The sequence below is a fragment of the Chroicocephalus ridibundus genome, chromosome 12 (genome assembly GCF_963924245.1).
Source record: "Chroicocephalus ridibundus chromosome 12, bChrRid1.1, whole genome shotgun sequence".
Classification (NCBI taxonomy): Eukaryota; Metazoa; Chordata; class Aves; order Charadriiformes; family Laridae; genus Chroicocephalus; species Chroicocephalus ridibundus.
Genome location: NC_086295.1, coordinates 5113270 through 5136718, shown reverse-complemented (window position 1 = coordinate 5136718; position 23449 = coordinate 5113270). Strand labels below are relative to the sequence as shown.

Sequence of the window (23449 nt, the reverse complement as noted above, 5' to 3'; positions counted from 1 at the left end):
CCGGGTGACTCACTGCCCTGTGCGAGGGTTGGTGACAGTGATGGTCGGGGATGGGCTCATGAGGCTCCAGGAAGAGCTTTTTGCAGGATAAATCCGGTGATGACTTTGCAGGTGAATTATTGTGCTCCCGCCTGCAGGGCAGCACCGATGTCACCGGGAGCGCAGGGCTCAGCGAAGGCTTTGCCGATGAGCTGGAGGTCAAAAATAATTTGCCCTCCTCCCCCTTTGGCACCCATTTGTGGGGAAAGGAGGCAGTGAGAGGGGTGGGTGGCAGGAGCGGAGGCAGGAGGGGGTGAGTTTTGGGGCAGATGTTTTCTCCACGATAGTCTTGCCCAGGGCTGCCCTTGGGTGTGGGCACAGGGCACTGAGAAATGGGCAAGCCAGCAGCTCGCGTGCCACCACCCGCCACCGCCTGTACAAATCCCCCGAGACACACAGTTAGTGGCAGAAATCCCTTTTATATCCCTGAATTGCATTACAAGTAATACTGCGGGCGGCCGGTTCTCAGTAGACTTATCTTACTGGGGGCTGGCGAGTACAAAACCTGGCAGAAAAAATCTATCATGCACGGAAAATTATTGCTGTAGTATCTGCTATTTACAGTATAGACAGGGGCAGAGGCGCGGCGCTCCATGCCTGCCCGGCCAAGGGACGCGGTGCTGCCACGGAAAGGCGCTGGCATCGCGGGGAGAGCCTGAACCGCTGCGTCCTCGCTGGTGGAGTGCCTGCGTGGCCGGGGTGCGGGTGCGTGACCACCATGCCACGGCAGCGAGGACCGTGACAAGGATGTCCCTGGGAGGCGTCGAGCCCGTGAGCCGCGACCGTGGCAATGCAGGCACCGAGGTGGCGGGAGGAAGACGGTGCAGGGAGGAAGACGGCACAGGAAGACAGTGTGGGGGTACGCGAATGCATCCCCGTGGGGTGCCGGGCTGAACCCCGAAGGTGTCAGGGACCGGCACTGGGTGATGGGGCCGTGGCAGCTCGCGGCCCGAGGTAGGAAGCGGAGGCGTGGGTCGGGCCCCGCTCCGGGATGCCGTGCGCACGGCGCTCGCGCCGGGGCCGGTGCGGGGATGCTCTGCCGGGAGGTTGCATAGAATGGCTGGTTTGTCCCCACCGGGCTGGTGTGGGGCAGGGAGCAGAGCAGGAGCCTGTGGCAGCGAGGAAGACGAAGGAGAAGGGCTTTGCCTTTGGGGGAGGCTTGCAGGGTGCAGAGCCTGGGCTGCTGGGCCAGCTCGTCCCCTCCTGCCTCTGTGCCCGGTCCGCTCTCGGGGTCCTGTCCCCATCCTTGTCACCGCGGCTGTGTCCTGGGCACGGTGGCTCTGCTGCAGCTCTGCCACCTCCTGCAAGCCGGCACTGGCACGGCCCTGCCAGTCTTGGCAAATAAATAGTGAAAAGCATAAGTTATAAATAATATAAATAAGAACATTTAAATAGACTCACCCAAACTATACGGCTACACTGACCCCCCTCATCCTGACCGCAGGCGGAGGACGATGGCGAGGGGGCCGGGAGCCGGCTGGGGAGGGGGCTGGGCAGAGGCTGGGGGTGCGTGGCGGGTGGTTGGGGTCTCGGTGCTGCCCCAGGGCTGGGTCTCCAGCCCAGCCACCAGCCTGGCCGTTTGCAGGGTGAAGGGGGCTGCACCTGCCCGGGGGGGGCTGTTCCCCAGCCCATCACCATGGCAGGGGCCAGTCACGCCCGGCAGAGCCCGGAGCTGGCGCGGGACGTGTCCCGCGGGTCTCTGCTGGGAGCCCCTCACTCTTCCCCTGACTCCGGGGCTGTGCAGCTGCAGTGCCAGGGTGAGCACCGTGCCATGAGGCCATGTCCCATGGGACCGTGCTGGGCAGGGGGGCATCAGGGTGCCCCAGGGCCTGGGCGGTGGGCTGCAGGGACCCCAGCCTCCAAGGGTGACTGACAGCCCTGCCCTCCCATCAGCCGCACCGTCCGTCAGTCCTGCTGAGCCATCAGTAGCACCAGCCCATGGTCCCATCAGTGTCAGGGTCAAGGTGAGGTTTTGCTCCTGGGGGGAGCAGAAAAGTGTCTTTTCTCTCCCGGGATCCCCCGGGAGGAGAAGCAGCAGCTCTAAATAAATAATAGTAATAAATTAAATAAATAGAGGTGAACATCACGAGGTGGGGGGGAAAGTCTCTCCTGGGTCTGGAAGAGGTCCCCGGGTGAGTCCCCCGCAGAGAGACCTGCCTGGCTGCGGGGGGGCTCGGGGACCCGCGGGCAAGGAACCGGGTCCTGCTGTGGGTCCGGCTGCATCCAGCCCTTCCCAGGGAGCGCTGGGGCACCCTCCTCCCGGGTGGGGAGTGAGTCTGTGGGGATGTGTCCTCCAGCCACGGCGCAGCCACAAACCGGCTGGCTGCAGCTGCAGGAGAGCTGGCGCAGGGACCAGGACTGGGATGGGGACAGGGACAGGGATGGGGACAGGGAGGGCAATAGGGATGGGGATGGGAATGGGGACAGGCATGGCAATAGGGATGGGAATGGTGATGGGGACAGGGATGAGGATGGGAATGAGGACATGGATGGCAACAGGGATGTGGACAGGGACCGAGGGGGGGATGCGCCACAGGGGGCTGGCGGGCTAGTTCCCTATTGCACAGCTGTGTTCGGAGCCCTTGAAGCAGGCGGACTCGTAGTGCTTGTTGAGGTACGACTTGAGAGCGAAGGTCTTCTCGCACTGCTTGCACTTGTAGTGCTTGAAGGCGGAGTGGGTCTGCATGTGGGCACGCAGGTTGGAGCGGTCAGCGAAAGCTTTCCCGCAGTGGGAGCAGCCGAAGGGCTTCTCCCCGGTGTGCGACCGCATGTGGCCCTGCAGCAGCCAGGGACGGCTGAAGGCTTTGCCGCACACGTCGCACTTGTGCTTGAGGTTGTGGGTGAGGACGTGCATGGCCAGGGCGGGCATGGAGACGTAAGCCTTGCCGCAGGTGGGGCATTTCCTCGCCATCTTGCTGTCCAGGCTGCGGTGGGTCTGCTTGTGCCGGCTGAGGTTGGAGGAGGTGGCATAGGTCTTGCCACACTCGGGACAGGAGTGACGGTGGCTGCCACGGCGCTGGCTCTCGCTGCGCCGGCGTGACCGCCCGTCTGTGATGAAGAAGGCGTCCATGGAGTAGCTGTCCGTCACCGCCGCCTCCCCGTTGAAGTAGCGGGCAGAAAAGCTGGACTGGGGACTCTCGGGGTCACTGTACTCCTCGTGACCGGGGGCGTAGGCTGGGTCCGGTGGCGGCGGTGGCAGACCCTGCTTCTTGTCGGTGTCGTAGCCACCGGGTGCCAGGCAGTGCTGGAGGTACCCTGCAGGGACGACACAGCAGGGTCACCATCCCTCCGGGCCAGCCCCACTGGGGACGGGGGAAAGCCACAAGCCAAAAATACCCACTGGGGGTGCAGAACCAGGGCTGTCCCCCCCACACCGATCCCTGTCCCCACTCAGCCCCGGGGTCTGCCCCTGAGCACTGGTGCTGCTGAGTCTGTACAGGGGCTGAGTCTGCCCCGGCTCCTGTCTGCATCTGCCAGCAGGATGGGTCTCATCCCGCAGGGCTGCCCTGGGTGGGAGCCGGGGATGGGGCTGTGGGACATCCAGCTGTGCCTGTCCGGGTGCCGCCTCACTGCCCTGGCTGCAGGCAGCCCCCGGGGGCCATTAGCCGCCAGACAGCTGTCGGTGCCGAGAGCCTCATTGTTCACCGGGGCAGGCGCTGGTAATGAGCTCTGCTCCATCCACCTTCTCGCCTCTCGAAACCTGGGGCAGACAGGGCGAGGGGAAGGGGCTGCCCCGGGTCTCCCTTCTCCAGCAAAAGGGCTGGGAAAGGCCCCCCCATCTTCCCCCCGTCCCCCGCAGGGGCTATTCCCCGGGCATGGGGCAGCACCTGGAGGCCAGCAGCGCTGGGGCCCTGTGCTCCTGCCAAGGAGAGAGACCCACAGCCCCCCAGGCAGGGAGTGGGGCTCGGGTGCCACTGCAGTGGTGTCACCCCCGTGTGACATTGGTGCAGGTCTGCTCATGGCCTGGCTGCGGGTAAGGGACTCCTGACCCATGGCACAGTGGGCACCATGTGAGCATCCCCATCCCCCCGTGCTGACACACAAAGCTCACCACGGGAGGAGCAGCGCAGCCCTCTCCTTGCCAGGTCAGAGACCCTGTGGGACACGCTGCCACCCCAGGTCCCCCATACTGGTCCCAGTGGTCTCCTACTTCGTGCACGCTGACCCTTGCCAGCTGCTTCAGAGGATACGTCCCTGCTGTTGGTGACAGTGGGGGCTATCAGGGGCCCGGTGTCAGTGCATGGCCAGTGTGACCTGTGCATGCCAGTGGAGCAGCGTGGACACCCCACCCTAGCTGCAGCTGAGCATCCCCTAAATCCAGGGTGCCCCCCCTGCCCCATGGGACCCCCTGCCCAGGGGGAGCAGTTGCTGCTGTTTGTCCCGTGGAGGCTGGGGGTGACTGTGGTGGGGAGGGGGCTGTGTGGTGGGGGCAGAGCTCGGCCCCCCCGTCCCCCCGCACTGTGCTGACAGCGCGGTCGCACGGGCTGTGCAGAAAGCGCTCTGCTCAGCAATTTCTCACGCTGCCTCCGAGCATGCAGCAAGGTTATTTCCAGGAGAGCAGCGTCGGCAGCTTCTGCCCAGCTGCAGCACATCCCTCCCCCACCAGCTCTTGGCTCTCAATGGCAGGGGGGGAAAGCAGAGGATCCCCCAGGCTTCGTACCCCTGCCCCAAGAAAAGAAAGCCCACCAAAGGCTGGGGAGCAGCGAGCAGTAGAAAAGGGGGGGACAAGCAATGCAGTGGTCGGGCAATCTTGGCTTGTGCGTGGCTGGATCAGGCCCATCCCTGCACCCAGCTCAGCCTCCCGGTCCCCGAGCAGCCAGGACTGGCCACCCCACAGCCCGGGACAGACCCCCCACCCAGTGCTTCCAACCCCCCTCTTCCCTGGCAGATCCTTGGGCTACCCCATCGGGGGTCTCTGCTGAGCCGGGTGACTCCCAGATTCCCCCCCAGTGTCCCCTGGCAGGACGGGGCTCCAGAGATCCCGGCCACCCCCCAGTCCAGCTCTTCCCACCTCTCCCAGCATTGAGGGGAGGGGGCTGCCCCCCCTACTCCCTGTGCCCCGGGCAGGCGACAGCCCTCGCCGCGCTCCCGGGGGAGGGGGGGGGCTCGGGGCACCGCTGCGAACAATGAAACCCGCAGGCACGGCGAGGCTCCCACCCCCCCCGCCGTCCCCCTGCCTGCCCCCGCAGCCCGGCTGCTTCGCCCCCCCCCCCCCCCCCCCCAAAACTTGTCGAGGGAAGGAGCCGGCCCCCCCTGCAGCCCGGTCGTGGGGGGAGCGGGGCCGGGGCAGAGTGGGCTGCCCACGGGGGCTGCCGCTGTCACGCAGGGGATGTTTCCCCAAGGACCAACTTCGGCAGGCTTCGGAGCAGGGGGACAAGGCGAGGAGGGATGACCCCCCCACCCGCTGCACCCTCCGCACGACGCCCGGCTGCGGGACCCCTGCCCCGCATCCCCCGTCGTCTCCCTCCCCCCGGTCTCCCCCGGTGCCCGGCCCGGGCGCACACAGACAATAGCGGCGGAGGGCGCCCCCCCTCCCCCGCCCCCGGAGCCCCCGGCCCCGCACTCACCATCGCCGGCGGCGGGGCCAGGCAGCGCGTAGGGGGGTTCCAGGGGGGCGTAGGGGGGCGCGGGGGCTCCGGTGGCCGGGAACGCCTCCGCCTTCAGCTTCTTCACCAGGAAGGAGCGGGGCATGGCGGGGCCGGGCCGGCGCCCTCAGCACTGGACAGCTCCGGTACCGGCACCGCCACCGGCCCCGGCACCGGCCCCCCCCCCCCCGCCCCGCCCCGCCCCGGCCCCGCGCTGCTCCCGGCGCTCCGGCCCCGGCTGTGCGGGCGGCGAGGAGCGGGGAGCCGAGTGCAAGGGGCGGGGAGGCAGGCAGGCAGCAGGGCGGCGAGGAGGAGGAGGAGGAGGAGGTGGTGGAAGAAGGAGGGGAGGGGGGGGGAGGAGGAGGAGGAGGAGGAGGAGGAGGGGGAGGAAGGCAGGCAGTTGCGGGGGGGAGGGGGCCGCTCCACCCGGCCGCGCCCGGAGCCCCCCCGGAGCCCCCCGAGCCGCCGGCAGCGCCGGGCGCCCCGGGCATCACGGCAGTGTGGGGTCCTCGGTCCCTCCCACCGTGTCCCCCCCCGCCCCCCCGGCCACGGACAATGGGGACATGCGGGGACGAGAGGGTGGGGGTGGGACACACTGTTGCCTCCCACCGCCTTTGTCTCCCTCCACCAGCCCCCAGGGCCTGCGAAGGATGGGGCTGAGGGGCGAGGGTCCCCTTCTCTGTCCCTGTTCCTGTCCCCATCCCTCGCCCCTGTGTCCCTGTCTCCATCCCTGTCCCTGTTTCTTGCCCCTTTCTCCTGTCCCTGTCTTTGCTCCCTGTTCCTATCCTTGTTCCCTCTCCCCATACCTGTCCCTTTTCCCTGTCTTCATCTCTGTCCCCTGTCCCTTCCCACTGACCCCTTTCCCTTGTCCCTTCCCCAGTCCCTTGTTCTCTGTCTCCATCTCTGTCCCCTCTTCCCTGCCGTCATCCCTGTCCCACCTCTGTCCTGTCCCCATTCCTGCCCACTGTCCCTTCCTGCCCCCACCCCCCGCTTCCTCTTCCTTGTCTCTTTTCCCACCTTCTCCCTTTTTCCCATGTCCCTGTCCCCATCCCTGTCCCCAGGGGAGCTCTGTGACCTTCGCAGCCCACAACAATAGCTGGGCTCGTGGCGGTGCATTGTTCCCTCCTGGAGCCCCCACTCCCCCGCCTCCCATCGCCGGCGCTCTGCTGCTGCCCTCCCCGGAGCAGGATGAGGCCCTGGTCCTGTAGGCAGGCAGTGGCCATGGGGCTGGCTCTCCCGGGGGCTGTGCTGGCTGGGGGCTGGTGGGTGACACCAGGACTTGGCTGGCAGCGGGCCCTGCTCTCCCAGAGCCCTGTGCTATGCCAAGAGTGTTGCAGCACTTAAATAAGGACAGTCCCTCATCTGTCACTGCAGGCAGAGCGCTGTCACAACCGGCACAGGGCAGCCCTGGGCATCCCTGGTCTCGGGAGGCACCAGCCCCTTTGGCCAGGCATGTGGCATTGGGCTGGGGGTCAAATACAGCACCCCTGCAACCAGCACCCTGGGCCTGCCTGCTCACAGCGATGTCTGCTTCTTCAGTCGTGCGCGGAGCCAGGGCTGGGGCCATCCCTGCATCGCATCAGGCCAGTGTTCCCTGACTCACTGCTTTATGTGGTACCCCATAGCCCAGGGCATCCCACAGCCCAGGACATCCCACAGCCCGCAGCACCCCACATCCCACAGCCCAGGACATCCCACAGCCCACAGCATCCCACAGCCCACAGCCTAGGATATTCCACATCCCACAGAATCCCACATCCCAAGAATCCCACAGTGCAGGACATCCCACAGCCCACAACATCCCACAGAATCCCACACCCCACATCGCACAGCATCCCACATCGCACAGCATCCCACACCCCACAGCAACCCATAGTCTAGGGCATCCCACATCCCACGTCATCCCACAGCATCCCAGACCCCAGGGCATCCCACAGCCCACAGTATCCCACAGCCCTGAGTACCCCATAGCTCCCAGTATCCCACATCCCACAGCATCTGACATCCCACAGCATCCCACAACACACAGTATCCCACATCCCATGGCATCCCACATCCCACAGCACCCCAGACCCCAGGACATCCCACAGTATCCCAGAGCCCTGAGTACCCCATAGCTCACAGCGTCCAACATCCCACAGCAACCCGCAGCACCCCGCATCCCACCTCCCACAGCATCCCCCATCCCACAGCATCCTAGACCCCAGGGCATCCCACATCCCACGGCATCCCACAGCCCATGGCACCCCACAGCCCACCCCCCCACCCCTCCAGGCCCGCTCCCGGGGCTGGGGGTCCCGGGGCTGCTCCCCACGTGGGCTGGGGTCTCTCCTCCCCTCTCCTGCAGCCCTTGGCTGGGGCTCCCAAGCAGCGACACGAGTCCCATCTGGCCCCGCAGCGCGGCCCTGACGTCAGGGCTTTGCCAAGTTCAAGGTCACCTCTCCCGGAGGGCCGCGGCCCCGGGAGACAGGGAGGGGGGAACGTCGCCTGCCGGGCTGCTCCCAGCGTGTGTCCCCCACTCCGACCCCACGCACTGGACTCCCGGCCTCCGCTCCCTGATTTATTTATCCGCGCGTGTGCTGTTTCTCTCCTTGAAGGCACGTTTGCAGAAACGGGCGATTACTTACGCCCTAGTTGGGCCGGGCCTGCCTGCCTGCCTGCCTGCCTGCCTGCCTGCCTGCCCGCTGCCCGCTGCCCGGGGATTTTGTCTCTCTCCAGGCTGTGGTGTAATAAGGGAGGTAATTAAGTGTAAAAGACAGGGGGAGGGAGGGCTGGGAGAGGGGGGATAGGAACCCGGCCCCTTTCAGAGGCAGGGGACTGAGATAATGTATGTTAATAACCTGCAATCAGTCCTGCCGAGCTGTGCTAATATTGCTGACTGCAGCGGCTGGGCACCACCCCCCCACCCCCCCACCCCCCCCGCTTCCAAAACCTGCCCCCGCCGCGGTGGGGAGGGAGGGGAGCGCCAGAAGAAAGGCTCAGCCTTTCTCCTCCGCTGCGGCCGGGCGAAGGCTGAATTCGTGCCTTCCTGAGCAGCTGTATGGAAATAATTCCCATTGGAAGTGATTGTTTGCCCGGCGAGAGGGAGGGGGCGGCGGGTCTCTGGTGAGCGAGGGTCTCTGGGGGCTTCCAAGGGCACGAGCATCCTCTCGGGGTGCAGGGCGAGAGGGGCTGTGTCCCCGCTTCAGCTCCCCGAATCCCGGCAAGGGCCATGGGACACATCCTGCTCCTGGGATGAGACAAGCTGCCCCGCGGTGCCCCCACATCTCCCACTGGTCCTCAGCAACCCCCTCCTGCCCCTTGTGTCCCCCCCCAGGGCCCAATGGTGGACATGTGCTGCTGTGGGGCCAGCCAGGAGCTGCCGGGGGGCGATGCCCGGTGGTGCTGGGGGGCAAAGCCCACTGCCCTCACTCCTGCCCTCTCTGCTGCCGCGGGACCCCCATCAGTGCCGCCGGCTCGGGGGGCTGCTGGCCATTAGCTATTCCAGCCGCGTCCTTCCCGGAGGCAGCCGGGCCGCAGCCGGAGCCCCGAAGTGGCTCCAATCCGTGGCTTTGAGGCACGCCAGGCGCGGGGCTGGCGCTGCCGCCGGCTCGGGGAGCAGATTGCCAGACAAAGGGCCGGGGACAAAGGCCCGGCTGCCTCGTGCCCCGGGGAAGGGGCGCAGGCGCGTGCAGGGCGCAGGTTCCTGGGGGCTGCGGCTGCCCCCCAACCCCCTGTCCCCACCATGCCCCAGTCCCCACCTGGCCCCCACCCTGGCTGGCACGGCCAAGGTGCAGTTGGGTACCAAGTGGCACGGCCCTGGCACCAGTCCCATGCCACCCCCGCAAACCAGCGCGGTGCCCAGCACCGCTCGGGGTGTGGGGCTGTGCTGTGGCCCCTCTCCGGCTCTGCACCCCCAGTGCTGCCTGTCTTGGGGTGCAGCAGGACTGGGATGGTCTGCAGGGGGGCACAGGGCTATGGGGAGGGAGCAGAAAGAGTGCACGGGGCCACTGCAGGGGATGGCAAATGCCAGGCAGGTCCCCCCAGTACCACCGTGCCTCAGTTTCCCCATCTGCTACTGGGGCCCTTGTGAAAGCCCCCTGCCCGTGTCCCCCCCCGTGGTCCCTCTCCCTGTGGCCAGGGCACGGCAGGCTCCGGCACAGCCCTGCCTGAGCAACCTTTGTCCCCACTCCCTGCAGCTGGCTGCAAACCCATCGTCTGGGGGGCAGCTGCCGGGAACACCGCCGGTGCTGTTGGGCACATCCGTGGGGTCCTGGAGGGGGTCTTGGGGCATGATGCCAAATGGCGCCAGACCCCCCAGGGAAACAGGACGGGACGTGGCCCCAGCCGAGCAGTACCCAGGCGGGGGGCACCGGCACAGGCAGCCCCTCCCTGGAGGTGGAAGCGCAGGCAGCAGGAAGCCGAGGGCTGAGCAAAGACTTTCTATTCCTTTGAACACAACAGGGACGCTCCGTGCCCGCGCTGGGGACAAAGCCATGGAGCTGCACCCGCCCAGGGACCTGGCAGAGCCCAGTGGGGAGACGTGCCTGCAGCCGCCCCGGTCCCAGTGCTGCTTCCCAGCCCCCCCAGCTCTCACTGGTTTTGGGGGTGCGTGCTGGCAAGAGGGTCTGTCCAGGGGTACCTGTCCCCCTCATGCTGGGCACTGAAGGCTGCAGTAGTCGGCGGATTTGAAGAACCCGTAGATGTTGACAAGGGGGAACATGATCAGGGCTCCGAGGAGGGAGCCCAGCTGCTCCACCACCCCGTACAACACCAGCGCGCTGTGGCTGCGGCCCCGCAGGATCACCCCGGCCATCACCTTCACGTAGGAGAGCGTCCCGGTGAAGAGCACCCAGGAGAGGACCTGGTGGCACAGGGTGGGAGAGCGGTCAGCAGGGTTTGGGGGTTCCCCACCGTGGGGACAGGGGACATTATGTCAAGGATGGAGCCAGGGGTGGCCCTGGAGACCTCCCCAGGCAAGAGGGACCCCATGACTTACAATGGTGGCATCGCCCCACTCGGACTGCTGGAGGAGCGGGCAGGGGCTCATCACCGCGATGGCCATGTTGTAGGCACCAAAGCCTGTCCCCACTATGGTGAGGATGCCCAGGAGGGTCAGGGACCTGCAAGGGACATGCAAGTGACACCAGAGAATGCTGCCAGCCCAGCCGCGGCATGCAGCACAGACCTGTGACACAGGCTGATGGGCTCTGTGCTGACCCCATCCTCCTTTCCTGGGGTGTTCTGCTGCCAGGGCACTGGCACCCTGCGGCCCCTCTCCCACCCGGTGCCTTCTACCCCCACCCAATTGCAAAGCAGGGGCCGTTCCTGGAACAGAAGTCCCCGGGGCACACCCCGCCACAGCCCCCAGTGCCCCGCTACCCACCTGTTGGGCAGGACCATGGCCACGATGCAGGCGAGGGGGTTGGCCATGGAGCTGAGCGTGGCCGCGAGGTGGTAGGCGGTGTTGCCATAGGGCAGACAGGAGTAGGACTGCACAGATGGCAGGACCCCATTCGTCAGAGCGCTCACCCAAGTGATGAGGAAGTAGATGAAGATGAGCTTGGCCAGGGGGTAGGAGACCTTCTTCGGCAGGATATCCCCAGGCTCCTTAGCATCCTTTGGGCATGGGCATCCTCTGCTCAGCCGCGAGCCAGCTCCCTCATCAGGGAGCTGGTCAAATGAGCTTAACACGATGCTGCTGGGAAACAGCTGCCGCTGGGAAAGCTCCCACACCTTGGGCTTCCTGGCGAGGAAGAAGAAGGACAGCAAGCAGGCCAGCATCATCAGAGTCATGAGGAGGAAGAAGACAAGGGTGGAGAAGTTGGCTGGGAGGTAATGTGTCTCCAGCTGGTAGATGGTGGTCTCCACAGTCTCATTGCCAGTGGTGATGTTGACGATGTGGGAGACGTTGAAGCAGCTGGAGATGCCAGAGCCCTGGCCCAGGGTGATGAGAGCGGGGATCAGCCCACTGAGCCCTTCGCCTATGAAGAATGTGGTCAGGTACTGGGGCTGCAGCTGCATCATGAAGGGCAGGAAGGTGACGGAGGAGGTGCAGTCCACCAGGGCCAGGAAGAAGGTGAGGACCAGGAAGGCAGTGCTGTGAGACCTCCCGGCGATGTGGGACGTGTGGCTCCAAAGGAAAGCCAGGAGCCCGCAGGCCACGACACCGATGGACACGACCACGTAGATAACAGCCACCTCCTTCAGCAAGCCGGGCCGAAAGTGGTGCATGAGGGTGACGAAGAGCGGCCCCACGTTGGCCATCTGGATGATGATGGTGATGTAGGAGGGCAGGTCCCACTGCTCCGGCAGCACCGTCACCAGCAGCGGCAGCTCGACCCACAGCCCGTTGATGGCCACCCAGGAGCCCATGCCGAAGGTGCAGGCGAGGAGATGGGTGAGCAGCCCCATGGCTCAGGCTGCAGTGCCTGGGCCCGGCGGCAACTCCGCTGCGCTGTGGGGAGAGGCTTCGATTAGCGGCGGGGTGGGACCTGACCCCCTCGAACCCCGACTCCGGTGTCCCGTGACTGCCGCCTGCGTTCCCCCTCTTGAAGGCAGGTGGGCAGGCGGAGCGGCTCCTCTCCCACACGTCACAGCAGTGCGGGACTCGCGGAGCAGCATGTCTTCCCCACGGCCCAGCCCAGCCCGGCCCCTCCTTTGCCGCCTGCTCCCCACGGGCAATAACGCTGTGCCCTCCTTGCACTGGGTGCGGGACCTGCTCGTCTCCACCTGGGCCCTGTCCCCGCAGAGCCGGGGCTCGGCGGCTCCAGGCACGGAGCCGGGACGGGACCCGGCAGGTCATTGAACCTGCCCCAGCCCCACGGCGCGGCCTGGCACGGCGCAGCCAGGCACGGGGTGAAGATGGCTCTCACCTGGGGGCTGACAGGCTTGGGCAGCTGCTCTGCTGGGAATGCAGGCCCCGGACCCCCCGCCACGTCCGCAAGACAGGGCAAAGCAGCTCCCCGTTTCCTCCCAGCCGGGTCCAGTGCGATCCCAGCAGGCTCCGGTGGCCACTGGGAGAAGGGCCCCAGCAGCCCCACCTGCGAACAAGCCTCGGCTCGTACCAGCGAGATGAGTCAGCTGGGATCCGGCCACATCCCCTGCCCACCCCGGGCACCTGCTCCCTTCCCGCTCCTGGGAAGGAGGACCCCCACGGCCCGTATCCCCGCATCCCCGTGTCCCCGCAGAGACCGGCTCCGGCCCTCTGCCGCAGCATGGAGCCCGGCGGAGGAAACCCACGTCTCCCGGGGCTGAGCCTGGCGGGTGCAACAACCCACCCATGGCTCCGGCCCCGTGGGGAGGCGTTGGGCACTCCGGTAGGGAGCAGGAGCCAGGAAGGAAGCGGGCTCCCGGTCTGACCGGTTCCTCGGCAATCTCCCAAGGGGGAACTCACTGCGCTTTGGGGAACCGGCAGCAGCACGCGGGCGGGAGCGAGTCCTGGCTGCCCGGGCAGTGACGTGAGGCAGGCACGTCACCACCTCCGGATGCAGACGGGAGACGGCCTGGCCCTGCTCTGCTCCGGGTCCTGGTCCCAGCTGGCAGAGTCCCCGGGTCGGGGGGTGGCCGGGGGGGGACCCTGCGCCCTCCTGCCACGTGCTCAGCAGTGGGGTCCAAGGCTGCGTTTCAGGGCTCCTGTCCTGGGTGGGCGGGTCCCAGCAGGTCCCGGGGGGGACACATGAGCTGCAGGGATGGTTGGCTGCCGGCACAGGGTATGATGAGATAAAAGCGATAAGAAAGCATAGCGAAAAGCTTTGAAGTCCTTGGAGGGATGAGCCGGGTCGGGGGGGAGGGTGTGTGTCTCACTCCCGAGGGGACCCTTGTGGCCAGAGGGACAAGTGCTTGGGGGTCAGAGGGACCAGCTCCGGTCCCAGCTGTCCCCCCCCCGTCACAGGGCAGGTTGAGGGCTGGGGTCAGCTAGGGCACGGGGGCATGGCCAGAGGGGGCAGAGGCTCAGGACCACCCCCCACTCGTGCTTCCCCTCCCAGTGGGTCCCCGGTTTTCGCCAGCGCAGACCCCATCCCCGGGTGGGTGCAGGACCGGCCGTGGGGTCCCGCTCCCCTCTCCCTGCCACCGAGCCCAGCTCATCCCGTGCAGCCTGACCCTGGGCGCCGGGTGAGGTCCTTCAGCTCCACACTCTGTGTCAGTGGCCAAAGTCCAACTGTGCCATCTCCAGTTTCCGACCCCCTCCTGTCCTATCCCTGCCAGCCGGGGGACAGCCCGGTCCCTGCCCTACCCCAGGGGCCACCGCTGCCCTTCGTCCCCGCTTACCGCTGGCGCCAGGGACAGCCCCATGCCTGCTGCCTGCACGGCGGAGGCACGGGGTGCTGGCCGCAGTCTCACCGCTATCCCGGTGCACCCCGGCTTGGCTGGATGCCGGGGATTATTCTTAGCAGTGTCCTGTGCTTTGCACTTGTCCCCTGATGCAGCTGAACTGCATCCCACCTATTTCAGGCTGCTGCTTGCAGATGTGAATGTCACGCGGTGACAGTGCCTGTCCCCACCGGGGAATCTCTGCAGGGTCACGGTCTGGGACAGGGACCTCAGGGGCCCCTGACCGTGGTGGCTGTCCCACCTCGGGTGCACTGCCCGGGAACCTCTGACGCCCAAGTGAGACGGGACTGGGCGATCAGCCAAGCCATGAGCCAGCGCATGAGCCCCTTGCACTGGCTGGGAGGTGACGCGGGTGAGGGGACAGAGGCCAGGTCACCCCCAGCAGCATACCCCCCCACACCCCCGTCCCGTCCCAGCACCCACTGCCCCAGGAAGCCTCACAGCGGCTCTTCCCACAGCACCCAGAGGGTGTCGCTGGGAGAGCAAGCTGCGGCTCTGCAAAACCTGGGGCTGCCTTCTCCGGTGGCCTGCCTGCCTGCCCTGCCTGCCCTGCCTGCCCTGCCTGCCTGTGCCCCACACCTCCGGGGGCTACAGCCGGCCCCTGCACCTTGCCCCCACGGGGTTGCAGCGGGGACTATCACAAAATCATAGAATATCAGAGTTGGAAGGGACCTTAAAGATCATCTAGTTCCAACCCCCTGGCCACGGGCAGGGACACCTCCCATCAGACATCCCAATCCTGGAATGAGGGAGAGAATGGGAAGAGTAAAAGGGAGAAAACTGGTGGGTTGAGATAAAGACAGTTTCATAGGGAAAGCAAAAGCTGTCTGCGTGAGCAGAGCAAAACTGGGCATTCCTTCAGTGCTGCCCATGGCAGGCAGGAATTGTGCCATCCCTAGGGCAGCAGGGCTCCACCACGCGTAACGGTGACTCGGGAAGGCAAATGCCACCACTCTGAATGTTCCCCCTTCCTTCTTCTTCCCCAGCCTTTATCGCTGAGCAGGACGCCCTATGGATGGGATATCCCTTGGTCAGTGGGGTCCCATTCGTGTCCCCTCCTATCTCCTTGTGCCCCCTCAGCCCACTCACTGGGGGACGGTGGTGTGAGGAGCAGAAAAGGCCTTGACACTGTGTAAGCACTACTCGGCGATAACTAAAACATCCCTGGGTTACCAACACTGTTTTCAGCACAAATCCACAAATCCCATACCAGTTCCTATGGAGAAAATTAACTCTATCCCAGCTCAAACCAGTACAGGTACTCAAGGGTACCTGGGAGGTGGGGAGCAGGTCCAAGAGGCTGGGAGAAACCAGTCGTGGGGGGCTTGGGCTGGCTCTGGGGCAGCTGAGGTCCTTGTGGGTCTGTGGGGTTGGGGACAGGGAGAGGATGGGGAGGAGATGGCGATTTCCCTGTGTTTAATTTGGCAGCACAAAGGAGCAGCGCAGCCGGCGGTGAGACCCTTCCCAAGCACGAATGGCTGCGGTGCAGGGGATCCCGAGGGGGTGCTGGGTGCGGGACCCCCATGCCGCCCCTTCACGCTCCTCACCCAAATCCGCCCGACATGTGCTGCCTGCGCGGTGTGAGACGGCTGTGCCTCCTCTGCCCCCTCCCCGTGCTGCAGCTGAGCCCCCGGCCCCCCCGGCCCCTCGGCCCTCTGCACCCCCGGCAGATGCGAGCGAAGGTCCCAGAGGCAGATGGCAACATTTGGTAGCTGAGCGGTCCCCGGCTGCGGGACTTCGCCAGGGTCCGGCGACCGGCCGCCCGGGAAGCCCCCTCCCCACCTGGCCAGGGCTGGGGACCTACCTCCAACCGCAGCCAGCACAGGGCAGGGGGGGCAGCGGGGGTCCCTGGGGTGGGTGCACTGCCTGTGCTGTGGGGATGGCCAGGTGGTGGAAGGGCACAGGGGGGGATCAGCATCCCAGGAGAGCAGGGGTCCATTCTCCAGCTCAGCCCCGGCAAGAGCCATCCCCTAATATCTGCTTTCAGCTGAGAGCAGTGGGGACGGTTTTCTTGGTCTGCTGCTCCATTGCTGGGGGACAAGGGGGACCCCTCACCCCAGGGACCACTGTCCGCCCCACGTCAGTGGTTATGATCCCCCAGATTTCAGTGGGGGGACCTGCTGGCAGGTTGCAGCCAATGGCCCCTGGCAGCCCCCCCGGCTCCATTTGCATCCCATTTCCATGTGAAAGGAGCAGGTCAAGTTGAAAGTTGAAAGGCTGGTGGGGGGCGGCCGGGGAAGGGGCCGCTGCCGGAGGTGAGACCCCGACAAAAGGGCCGGATCCCCAGGGCCCGGTGCTTGCCTGGCCACGGGCTGTGGCCCTGGCCCTGCTGGCAGCCGCCATCTGCGGGTCCGTCCGCCACCGTGCAGACAAAGGCCTTGCACTCGGCATGTCCCCATCTGTCACCTCCCCGGCTCCTGGCCCCGAGCTGCCGCCTGCGGAGACTTGCAGGGAGAGCCGGGTGTGGGCAGCATCCTTCCCTCTGCCCACGGGCAGCGGGGAGCAAGGTGATGCCTGGCCCAGCGAGAGCTTCCCCATCGAGTCCCCGAGCCCCCAGGTCCCTTGGAAAGGTGTCCCCACCCAGCAGAGCTGCTCTGCAGAGCCCGCAGCTGGGGAAACTGAGGCAGGAGCAGGCGGTGACTGCAGGGTAGCGCAGGGTCAGTGCTGGGTCAATTCCGCCGTTGCAAAGCTGGGCACAGCCTTGGCATGGCAAGGGGCTGTAATTAAATGCCAGGAATTAGCACCTACCAAGATGAGGGTGTTGGGGGGGGCTCTGCCTGGGGCTGCCTGAGCCGTGCCGAGCCCCAGCCCCACTGCTCCTCGGGCGCTGCAGGGCACCTGCAACCGCCTCCACCCAGCTCTTCCAGGGAGGATTTAGCCTCTGAGCTTGTTTTTCGCTCATTGACGTCTGCATTTAGCTCCTGGGGGGTCCTTGAAGCAGCGCAAGGGGGGGCCCAGCCCTGAGCTTCTGTGGGAGGTGGGAGCGGAGCCAGTGCCAGCACCCCACTGTCCCTCTGTTCCCAAATCCCATTCCTCCGTCCTGTCCCCGTGTCCCCGGGGCAGTGGCAGAGGTTCTGAGCCGGGTGCTGGGGGAGTGCTCCCGTGGCGGATTGCCCTCCTGAAACCTGTCCTGGGATGCTCCCAGGGAGGGCGAGGCTCCGGGGCGCTGCCTGGCTCCAACGCCCCGCTCCAAAAACACCCGGCTGCCCAGACGTGCCCGGGCAGCTGCTTGCAGCCGGCTGCCTGCACCCCACGCGGGCTCGGTGGCCACGGGGCACGCAGCCCACCCCGCCAGCCATCGTTCCGCGAGGAGCAGGGGAGGACGTGGCTGGGCAGGAGGAGGCGTGGGGACACCGGGACACCCCTGGCAGAAGCAGCGTGGCGGCTGAGCCGTGCCGAGGAGGCTCCCACGTCGCTGGGCCGATCCAGGTGAGTGGCAGAGGTGGTGCCGGTCCTGTGCCGGTCCTGTGCCGGCAGCGTGGGGCTGGGTCAGCTGGGGAGGGGGTGCCTCCAGGCAGGAGGTGATCCAGGGTGCCAAGCGAGCCTGGCTGGGCTACCCACACCAGGAGGGAGAGGAGCCATGAGCATGGTCAGCCGTTGCCCACCATGAGTGGGGATGTCAGCCCTGGCACTCGGATCCCCATGCTCCGGCCAGGCTTTGGGCATGGGATAATATCGCTGTGTTTTTGGGGCTGTTCGGAGGGTGGCTCAGCTCGGCTCGGTGTAGCCCAGCTCAGCGAAGCCATGCCAGGGCAGACGGCTCAGCACCGCAGGAATGTGGAGCAGCAGGTTGTGCCCGGCTGGCCTGTCCTTGCCAGGGAGCCCACACTGGCCACAGGTGGCCATGCTGGGGGGCCATGTGTTCCCCTCCCTGCACCCCAACAGCCATCCCCTCCATGGCTTGGCTCCGGGGCTGAGCCTCTGTTACTGTGCTGAGCTCCAGAGCCCGATGCTGCGATGTGTCCCCACTTCTCCTTGCCCAGGGCTGGGGGGGCATGTTTGCACCCCTGTGACGGGCTGCGGAGCCCCCCCTGAGCCTGGCACAGGGTACCAGGGCAGTGGGGCCAGCCATCGGCAGGGTGGTGCTGGGGGGCACCCGGCTAGCAGCCTGTGCTCCCCACCACCCCAGGTCTCTGCTGATCCGCTGGGCTGTGGGACCCAGCTCTGTCTGTGCATCTGTACAGCACTGAGCACATCCCGACCCTGCGTCCCGTGGGGGCGGTAAGCAGGGCTCTGGTGGGGGGGCCCTGCCTGCCCTGCCTGTCCCTGTCCTTGCCCAGCAAGGACATTGGTGCCCTGCACTGCTGGCTCTGTCCCTAGGTCGCCCCTGCGCTGGGCTCCCCATGGGGGGGTGCAGAAAGCTGCCCCCGGGGAGGAGGCAGGAAGGTCTGCGTTGGCACTGGGACCCTCCCCAGCTGTCCCCACGCTTGGCTGGCCCCCTGCAGACACTTTCCAGGTCAGAAGGCAGCGTATCCCCCCGGGGCAGGGGACAAGGACAGCCAGCCTCCCCCAGGCCACTTGCCCGTCACAGCGCATCAGACAGACGCACCGTGTGCCGTGGGGCGGCTGCTGCATGGGGACCGCGTTGGGGTGCAGACCCTGGGGGGGCCGGGGCGGACACGCTGGCACATGAGGGCATGCAGGGGGTGCAGCCGTGGCTCGACGTGGCCATGGCGTGGTGCTGTGGGTGCCGGGGCTGGCTCCTGCTGCCGGCGGCCGACGCTGGGATGGGCCCTGGGTTGCACCCAGGAAGTTGCCTGCAGGTGAGTGGCTGACGGAACCGGCAGCCAGCTCCGGGCCACCGCAGGAGGGAGCAGGGCCATGGCACGCTGGCCCCCGCCGTGCCCACTGCCGCACCTGGTGAGTGCTGGGGTTTGCTATTACCTCTTCTTTGCCCCCAAATTGGGACCCCCGGGGGGGTTTTCAGAGCGGCTCGGGAAGGGCGGTGGGGCGGAAGGGGGAGGAATAGGCAGGTCCCACCCTGTGTGTCCCCCCCTGTGCCCCTTCACTGCCTGAGCCCCTCTGTGTGTTAGGGTCCCTCTGACTGTGCCCACCCCCCGGCAGGGGGCTGCAGAAGGGTGCAGGGCTTGTTTGCCCCCCCGCCTTCTCCTCGCCGTGGGCGGGCCAGTGCCTCTGCGCGACCGTTGGGGCGGGCGGCGGTGCTTGTTGGGGTTGGCGGGGGCCCAAGGACACGGGGTGCGCGGGGCCCCAGCCTGGCTCCCGGCACACCTCGGATGGGGAAGCACGGGTGGAAACCCCCGCCGGCGCTTTCCAAGGGGCTCAAAGGTGGGAGTGGGGAGCCCGGGAGCAACTCCAGAACCTGAGAGGGTGCGGAGAGCCAAGGGAACGGAGCCCCGAACCCCCCAGCCTGTGGGGTGGTGGGTGAGTGGGGCGGGTGATGCAGGGGATGCACAGGGGATGCACCCCCTGGTGTGGGCAACGCAGTCCTGGATGGGGGCAATGCTCCCCTGGGAGCAGGTGATGCACCCCTGGGTGCAGGGTATGCACCCCGGGGCACGGGCGATGTGGGCAGAGCATCGGTGAGGGGCTGCCAGACCCCCGCCGCCCCTCTCCTCCCCGGCCTCGCTCCCCGGGGTGCCCCTCGCCAGGGCCGGGGCGCCCTCCCCGTTGGTCCCATTGGCCCGGGAGCGGTTTGAAGCAGGCTTGCTCCGCGGATTGGCCGGGGAAGAGTTCGGGGAGGCCTCGGCGGCAGGCGGAGGCGTGGTGTTTGCCTTCAAATAGGGAGCCCGGCTCAGGCGGTGCAGACAGTGCGGCACCGCACAGCTCCTGCGCAGCCTTTGTCTGCCCGCCAGCCCCCGCCACCACCCCTCACTCCGGCCCCTCTTTGCAGCCGACAGCCTGTGAGCCCCTCGCTGCCCGTGGCCGTCGCCCACCCCGCGCCCCGCTGCCGGCGCGGAGGATGCCCATCGAGGCTCTGCAAGCCGGCGACGCCATGAAGGGGGTGACAGTGACGGCACCCTTCACCTCGGCCATGCCCATCCGCATCCTCCGCAAGGGTCCCGCGTATTTCCGCCGGCACGCCGAGCCGGGCGCCGGGAAGCCCAGCGCTGTGGAAAGGTTGGAGGCTGACAAGGCCAAGTACGTGAAGAGCCAGCAGGTTGCCAGCACCAGGCAGGAGCCGGTGAAGCCGCCGCTACTCAAGCAGCCCCTCTTCACCCCAGGGGTGCGCCGGGCTGCGCTCACCCCCAGCCGCAGGGCACCCCCGGGGCCACGACGCACCGAGGCTGGTGGCCCAAAGACCTCCCTCGACCTGGAGATCCTCAACAACCTCATCAACCTCTGCGACAGCCCGTTCCCCAAGGCGGAGAGCCCGCTGGGCCGGGAGTGCAAGTGGAGGGTGGAGACGCCCGTGGCACTGGGCGGTGGGACGGAGGGTGCCAGCAAGCCACCGGAGAGCCCCGCTGCCACCAAGCCCCCCGGCAGCGTGGCCGTGCGGAGGGTGGATGTCCATCCCTGCGGGGCTCCGCAGGGCCAGGTGACACCGGTGCCTGCGTCCCCCATCCCAGGAGGGCTGCCTGCGACCCCGACGCGGATCTCTCCCTCCCGCCCTGACAGCGCCCGCCGGCAGCCCCTGCTGCACCGCTCCAAGTCGGACCTGAGCGACCGGCTCTCGCGGGCCACCGCTGACCTGGAGCGCTTCTTCAACTACTGCGGCCTCGACCCCGAGGAGGTGCAGGACATGGGCGCCGAGCGCTTTGCCCGCGCCAGCTCCGACATCGTGTCCCTCAAGTTTCACAGCGTGAGCACGGCCAGCTCGGAGGGCGGCCGCTCGCCGCCCAGCGTCGCCACGCCAGAGGGGCGGCCGGCCGAGCGCGTCCCCTATGGCATCTCCGTCATCGAGCGCAACGCCCGCGTCATCAAGTGGCTGTACGGGCTGCGCCAGGCCAGGGAGCCCCAGCAGGTCTCCGACGTGTAGCAGCGGTGGTGGTGGGCGCCAGGGACGTGTTGCTCATGAGTGGGTGATGCCAGATGGGGAGGGAGCGCTGGCTGTGCCCTGGGAGGCGTGGGGACCTCTCGGCGGTGACAGAACCCTTGAACTGAGCCCCCCCAGCACTTGCTTCCTTGCCCCCTGTGCCACAGCGGCACTGGCAGAGCCCAGTGCAGCGGCTGGGCATCCTTCCCACTGGCTCCATCAGCACTGGAGAGCCAGGTCACCGTGATCCTGCAGGAGGGCAGAGGACACTTGTGTCTCCGGGTGTGTGACTGGTCCCCAACACCCTCCCCTTACCTGCTCCTGCAGGACCCTGTGTGTGATCAGCCTGCCTGCCCTGCTCCTCGCCAGCACCCATGGGTGGGGGGGGAAGGGGCTGGTTCCCCCCTGCAGGGAGCAGGGACACAGCCCCAGGGAAAGAGACAGCTGTCCCCCTGCAGCCGCCACCGAGGGGGCCACGCTGCCCAGGGCGGGGGCGTATCCTGGTGTCCGCTGTCTTAATGCTGACGGTCTGGGAGACGCTGGCTAGTTTGTGGCAAGGGGGGGCGAACCCGACCCCCTGCTTTGAGCAGCCCAGGGCTGCGTGTGTGTGCGAGTGTCTGCGAGCGCTTGTGTCCCCTCCTGGGTGCCAGTAGGCGCAAAGCCCCGGGCACGCTGGGCCCTGGTATTTATGAAGACGACAATTGTTGGTCTTTTCCTCATTTTTACTGTTTTTTTTGATGTTGGATCTGTAAATAATAACGGTAACGCAGCCAGTTTTATTAAATCTCTGTGCTTTGGAGGCTGTGTGGGTTGCTGTCTCTCGAGGCGGTGGAGGTCGGGATGGGGCAGGGACCCTTGGGTGCCGGCAGCTCAGCAGGCGCTGGTGGTGCCAAGCGACTGGGTGCCAGTGGGAGCCATGGGTGCTGTGCCGCGGCGTGTCAGCGCGGGGCCCGGCGGGCACAGCGGGGGCGGCGCTCGGGTCCGGCAGGTCCCGGCAGAGCCCCGGCCGGCGGGATTCCCCTCTGTGCCGCAGCCAGCACCGTGCCAGCCATGCAGCCCTCCCTTCCCTCCTCGCCCAGCTCCGGCAACGCGCCGCTGAGCTTGGCCGAGTCCCGGCTCCTCCGGGGCTGTGAGATGGGGCGGTGATAGCAGAGACCTCCCAGGCGGGCTGGGGAGGCGCAAGGATGAAAGTCAGGGCGAGGAGCGCTTTGAAGATGAAAAACACCTGTATGTTATCCGCAGGCAGCCTTGCACAGCACCATGGCCCCCGGCACCGTGGGCGCTGCCTGCGCCAGTGAGGTCCCCCTGCTTCTTGCGATGCTGGTGTGTCCCACACAGGCAGGTGGCTGCTGGGCATGGTGGAACCAAGGCCACCAGCACCTGGAGCTGGGGAACCCTACCTGGACACCGGCCCCGTCGCTGCCTCCCTCTGGCTCCAGCCATGGTGGTGAAGCCGTGGCTGCAAATGGCTCCACACGGTGCAGGGAGCCATCCTGCCTGGCACGAGCCCTGGTCTGCAAACGCCATGTGCGTGGCGGTGGTGACAGGGCAGGGGACAAGGTCCGGCCACACACCCCAGGGCTGCAGGTTTCATTTTTGAAGGGCCCAAAGCGGCTGCCGCCCCATCCCGCGCCAGCCAGTGCTTCCCCCTGGCTCAGCCCCTGTTCAACATCCACCACCTTGACCAGGGCTTCCATCCAGCAGTTGGGGTCCCCAAAAAAGCCCTTGGGGATGATATATTTCCCACCCCAGCCTGGCTCTTGCACTGTGTGTGTCCGCCCAGAGCCACTGCCCAGGGTGCAGGATACGTCCAGCTCCTGCTGGGGTACAGGCAGGTCCGGCTGTCTGGGTTGCGGCAGGCAGGACGTGGTGGGCAGGACACGGGGATGGCATCTGGCCTATGAGTCAAGCTGACAAAGAGGGCTGGGGAGGAAGCACACACCCAAGGGATCTGTAATGACAGCACGTGGGGTGCTGGGTGACTCCCGGAGGAGCCGGAAACCCCGGAGCGATGGGGACCCCGAGGGGGGACAGGCTTTGCCCTCGGGGAAAGCTCTGCGGGAACAGGATCCCTGCCTGTGGCTGGGACCGGCTGTGCCGCCGGATTCCTCAGCTTGGCGTGTCCAAGGCTTGTTCTAAATTTGCTGCTATTGCCAAGGAGAGAGGGGGCCCCACCTTCCCCCCCCCGCCAGGCATGGGGCCGAGCAGCGGCGTGCCCCTCCAGGCGCTGCTGGCCCTCGGCTTGAGCCTGGCATCCCGTGGCCTGCGTGGCTGACACCTGCCAGGGCTGCGCAGCCATCCAAACCCCTGCGTGATCGTGTGCATGCATGTCCGTGTGTGCATGTGTGCCCATGTGCATGCGTGTCCATGTGCGCGCGTGTGTGTGTGTCCATCCGTGTGCACATGTGTCACAGGAGCAGCCGTGTTCCCGAGGCAGGAGTCTTCATCTGACCCTGCACCCGTGGGACCGCCTGCGTGAAACCCTCGTAGAGCCGCGGCGAGGCGATGCGTGTCCCCCCCGGGAATGCCCCCCCTTTGCATGTCCCTGCTGGGGACAGCAGGACGGCCCCAGCGCTCC

At 66.8% G+C, this 23449-nt stretch overlaps 3 protein-coding genes across 7 annotated transcripts; 1 reads left to right on the top strand and 2 right to left on the bottom strand.

The window, feature by feature from the left end:
* Nucleotides 1-447: 447 nt before the first annotated feature.
* Nucleotides 448-6437, bottom strand: SCRT2 (scratch family transcriptional repressor 2). 2 transcript variants are annotated; one of them, XM_063350388.1, is made up of 2 exons: nt 5607-6437; nt 448-3294 (listed from the first exon to the last, which is right to left on the bottom strand). In XM_063350388.1, exons 1-2 carry the CDS (start codon nt 5728-5730, stop codon nt 2588-2590), a joined length of 831 nt encoding a protein of 276 aa, XP_063206458.1. In that variant the 5' UTR covers nt 5731-6437; the 3' UTR covers nt 448-2587. The 2 variants fall into 2 exon arrangements, with proteins under 2 accessions (XP_063206458.1, XP_063206459.1); XM_063350389.1 differs by lacking the exon at nt 5607-6437 and adding an exon at nt 4190-4316.
* Nucleotides 6438-10032: 3595 nt separating this feature from the next.
* On the bottom strand, nt 10033-13897 carry SLC52A3 (solute carrier family 52 member 3). 3 transcript variants are annotated; one of them, XM_063350009.1, is made up of 4 exons: nt 13875-13897; nt 10990-12060; nt 10603-10726; nt 10033-10467 (listed from the first exon to the last, which is right to left on the bottom strand). In XM_063350009.1, the coding sequence occupies exons 2-4, from the start codon at nt 12015-12017 to the stop codon at nt 10255-10257; spliced, it is 1365 nt and encodes a 454-aa protein (XP_063206079.1). In that variant the 5' UTR covers nt 12018-12060; nt 13875-13897; the 3' UTR covers nt 10033-10254. The 3 variants fall into 3 exon arrangements, with proteins under 3 accessions (XP_063206079.1, XP_063206078.1, XP_063206077.1); XM_063350008.1 differs by lacking the exon at nt 13875-13897 and adding an exon at nt 13000-13054; XM_063350007.1 differs by lacking the exon at nt 13875-13897 and adding an exon at nt 12479-12692.
* Nucleotides 13898-17260: 3363 nt separating this feature from the next.
* FAM110A (family with sequence similarity 110 member A) lies at nt 17261-21622 on the top strand. 2 transcript variants are annotated; one of them, XM_063350330.1, is made up of 2 exons: nt 17261-17366; nt 19789-21622. In XM_063350330.1, the coding sequence occupies exon 2, from the start codon at nt 19858-19860 to the stop codon at nt 20872-20874; it is 1017 nt and encodes a 338-aa protein (XP_063206400.1). In that variant the 5' UTR covers nt 17261-17366; nt 19789-19857; the 3' UTR covers nt 20875-21622. The 2 variants fall into 2 exon arrangements, with proteins under 2 accessions (XP_063206400.1, XP_063206399.1); XM_063350329.1 differs by lacking the exon at nt 17261-17366 and adding an exon at nt 18669-18797.
* The last annotated feature ends 1827 nt before the right edge of the window (nt 21623-23449 follow it).

Bases quoted from the DNA above. Each gene is read 5' to 3' on its own strand.
- SCRT2 (XM_063350388.1), bottom strand. From the start codon at position 5,730: ATGCCCCGCTCCTTCCTGGTGAAGAAGCTGAAGGCGGAGGCGTTCCCG. The intron at 3,295-5,606 runs GTGAGTGCGGGG...TCGTCCCTGCAG, and splicing joins TGGCCCCGCCGCCGGCGATG to GGTACCTCCAGCACTGCCTG.
- SLC52A3 (XM_063350009.1), bottom strand. From the start codon at position 12,017: ATGGGGCTGCTCACCCATCTCCTCGCCTGCACCTTCGGCATGGGCTCC. The intron at 10,727-10,989 runs GTGGGTAGCGGG...TGTCCCTTGCAG, and splicing joins GCCATGGTCCTGCCCAACAG to GTCCCTGACCCTCCTGGGCA. The intron at 10,468-10,602 runs GTAAGTCATGGG...CTGTGCCACCAG, and splicing joins AGTGGGGCGATGCCACCATT to GTCCTCTCCTGGGTGCTCTT.
- FAM110A (XM_063350329.1), top strand. From the start codon at position 18,759: ATGGCACGCTGGCCCCCGCCGTGCCCACTGCCGCACCTG. The intron at 18,798-19,788 runs GTGAGTGCTGGG...CCCTCTTTGCAG, and splicing joins CGTGCCCACTGCCGCACCTG to CCGACAGCCTGTGAGCCCCT.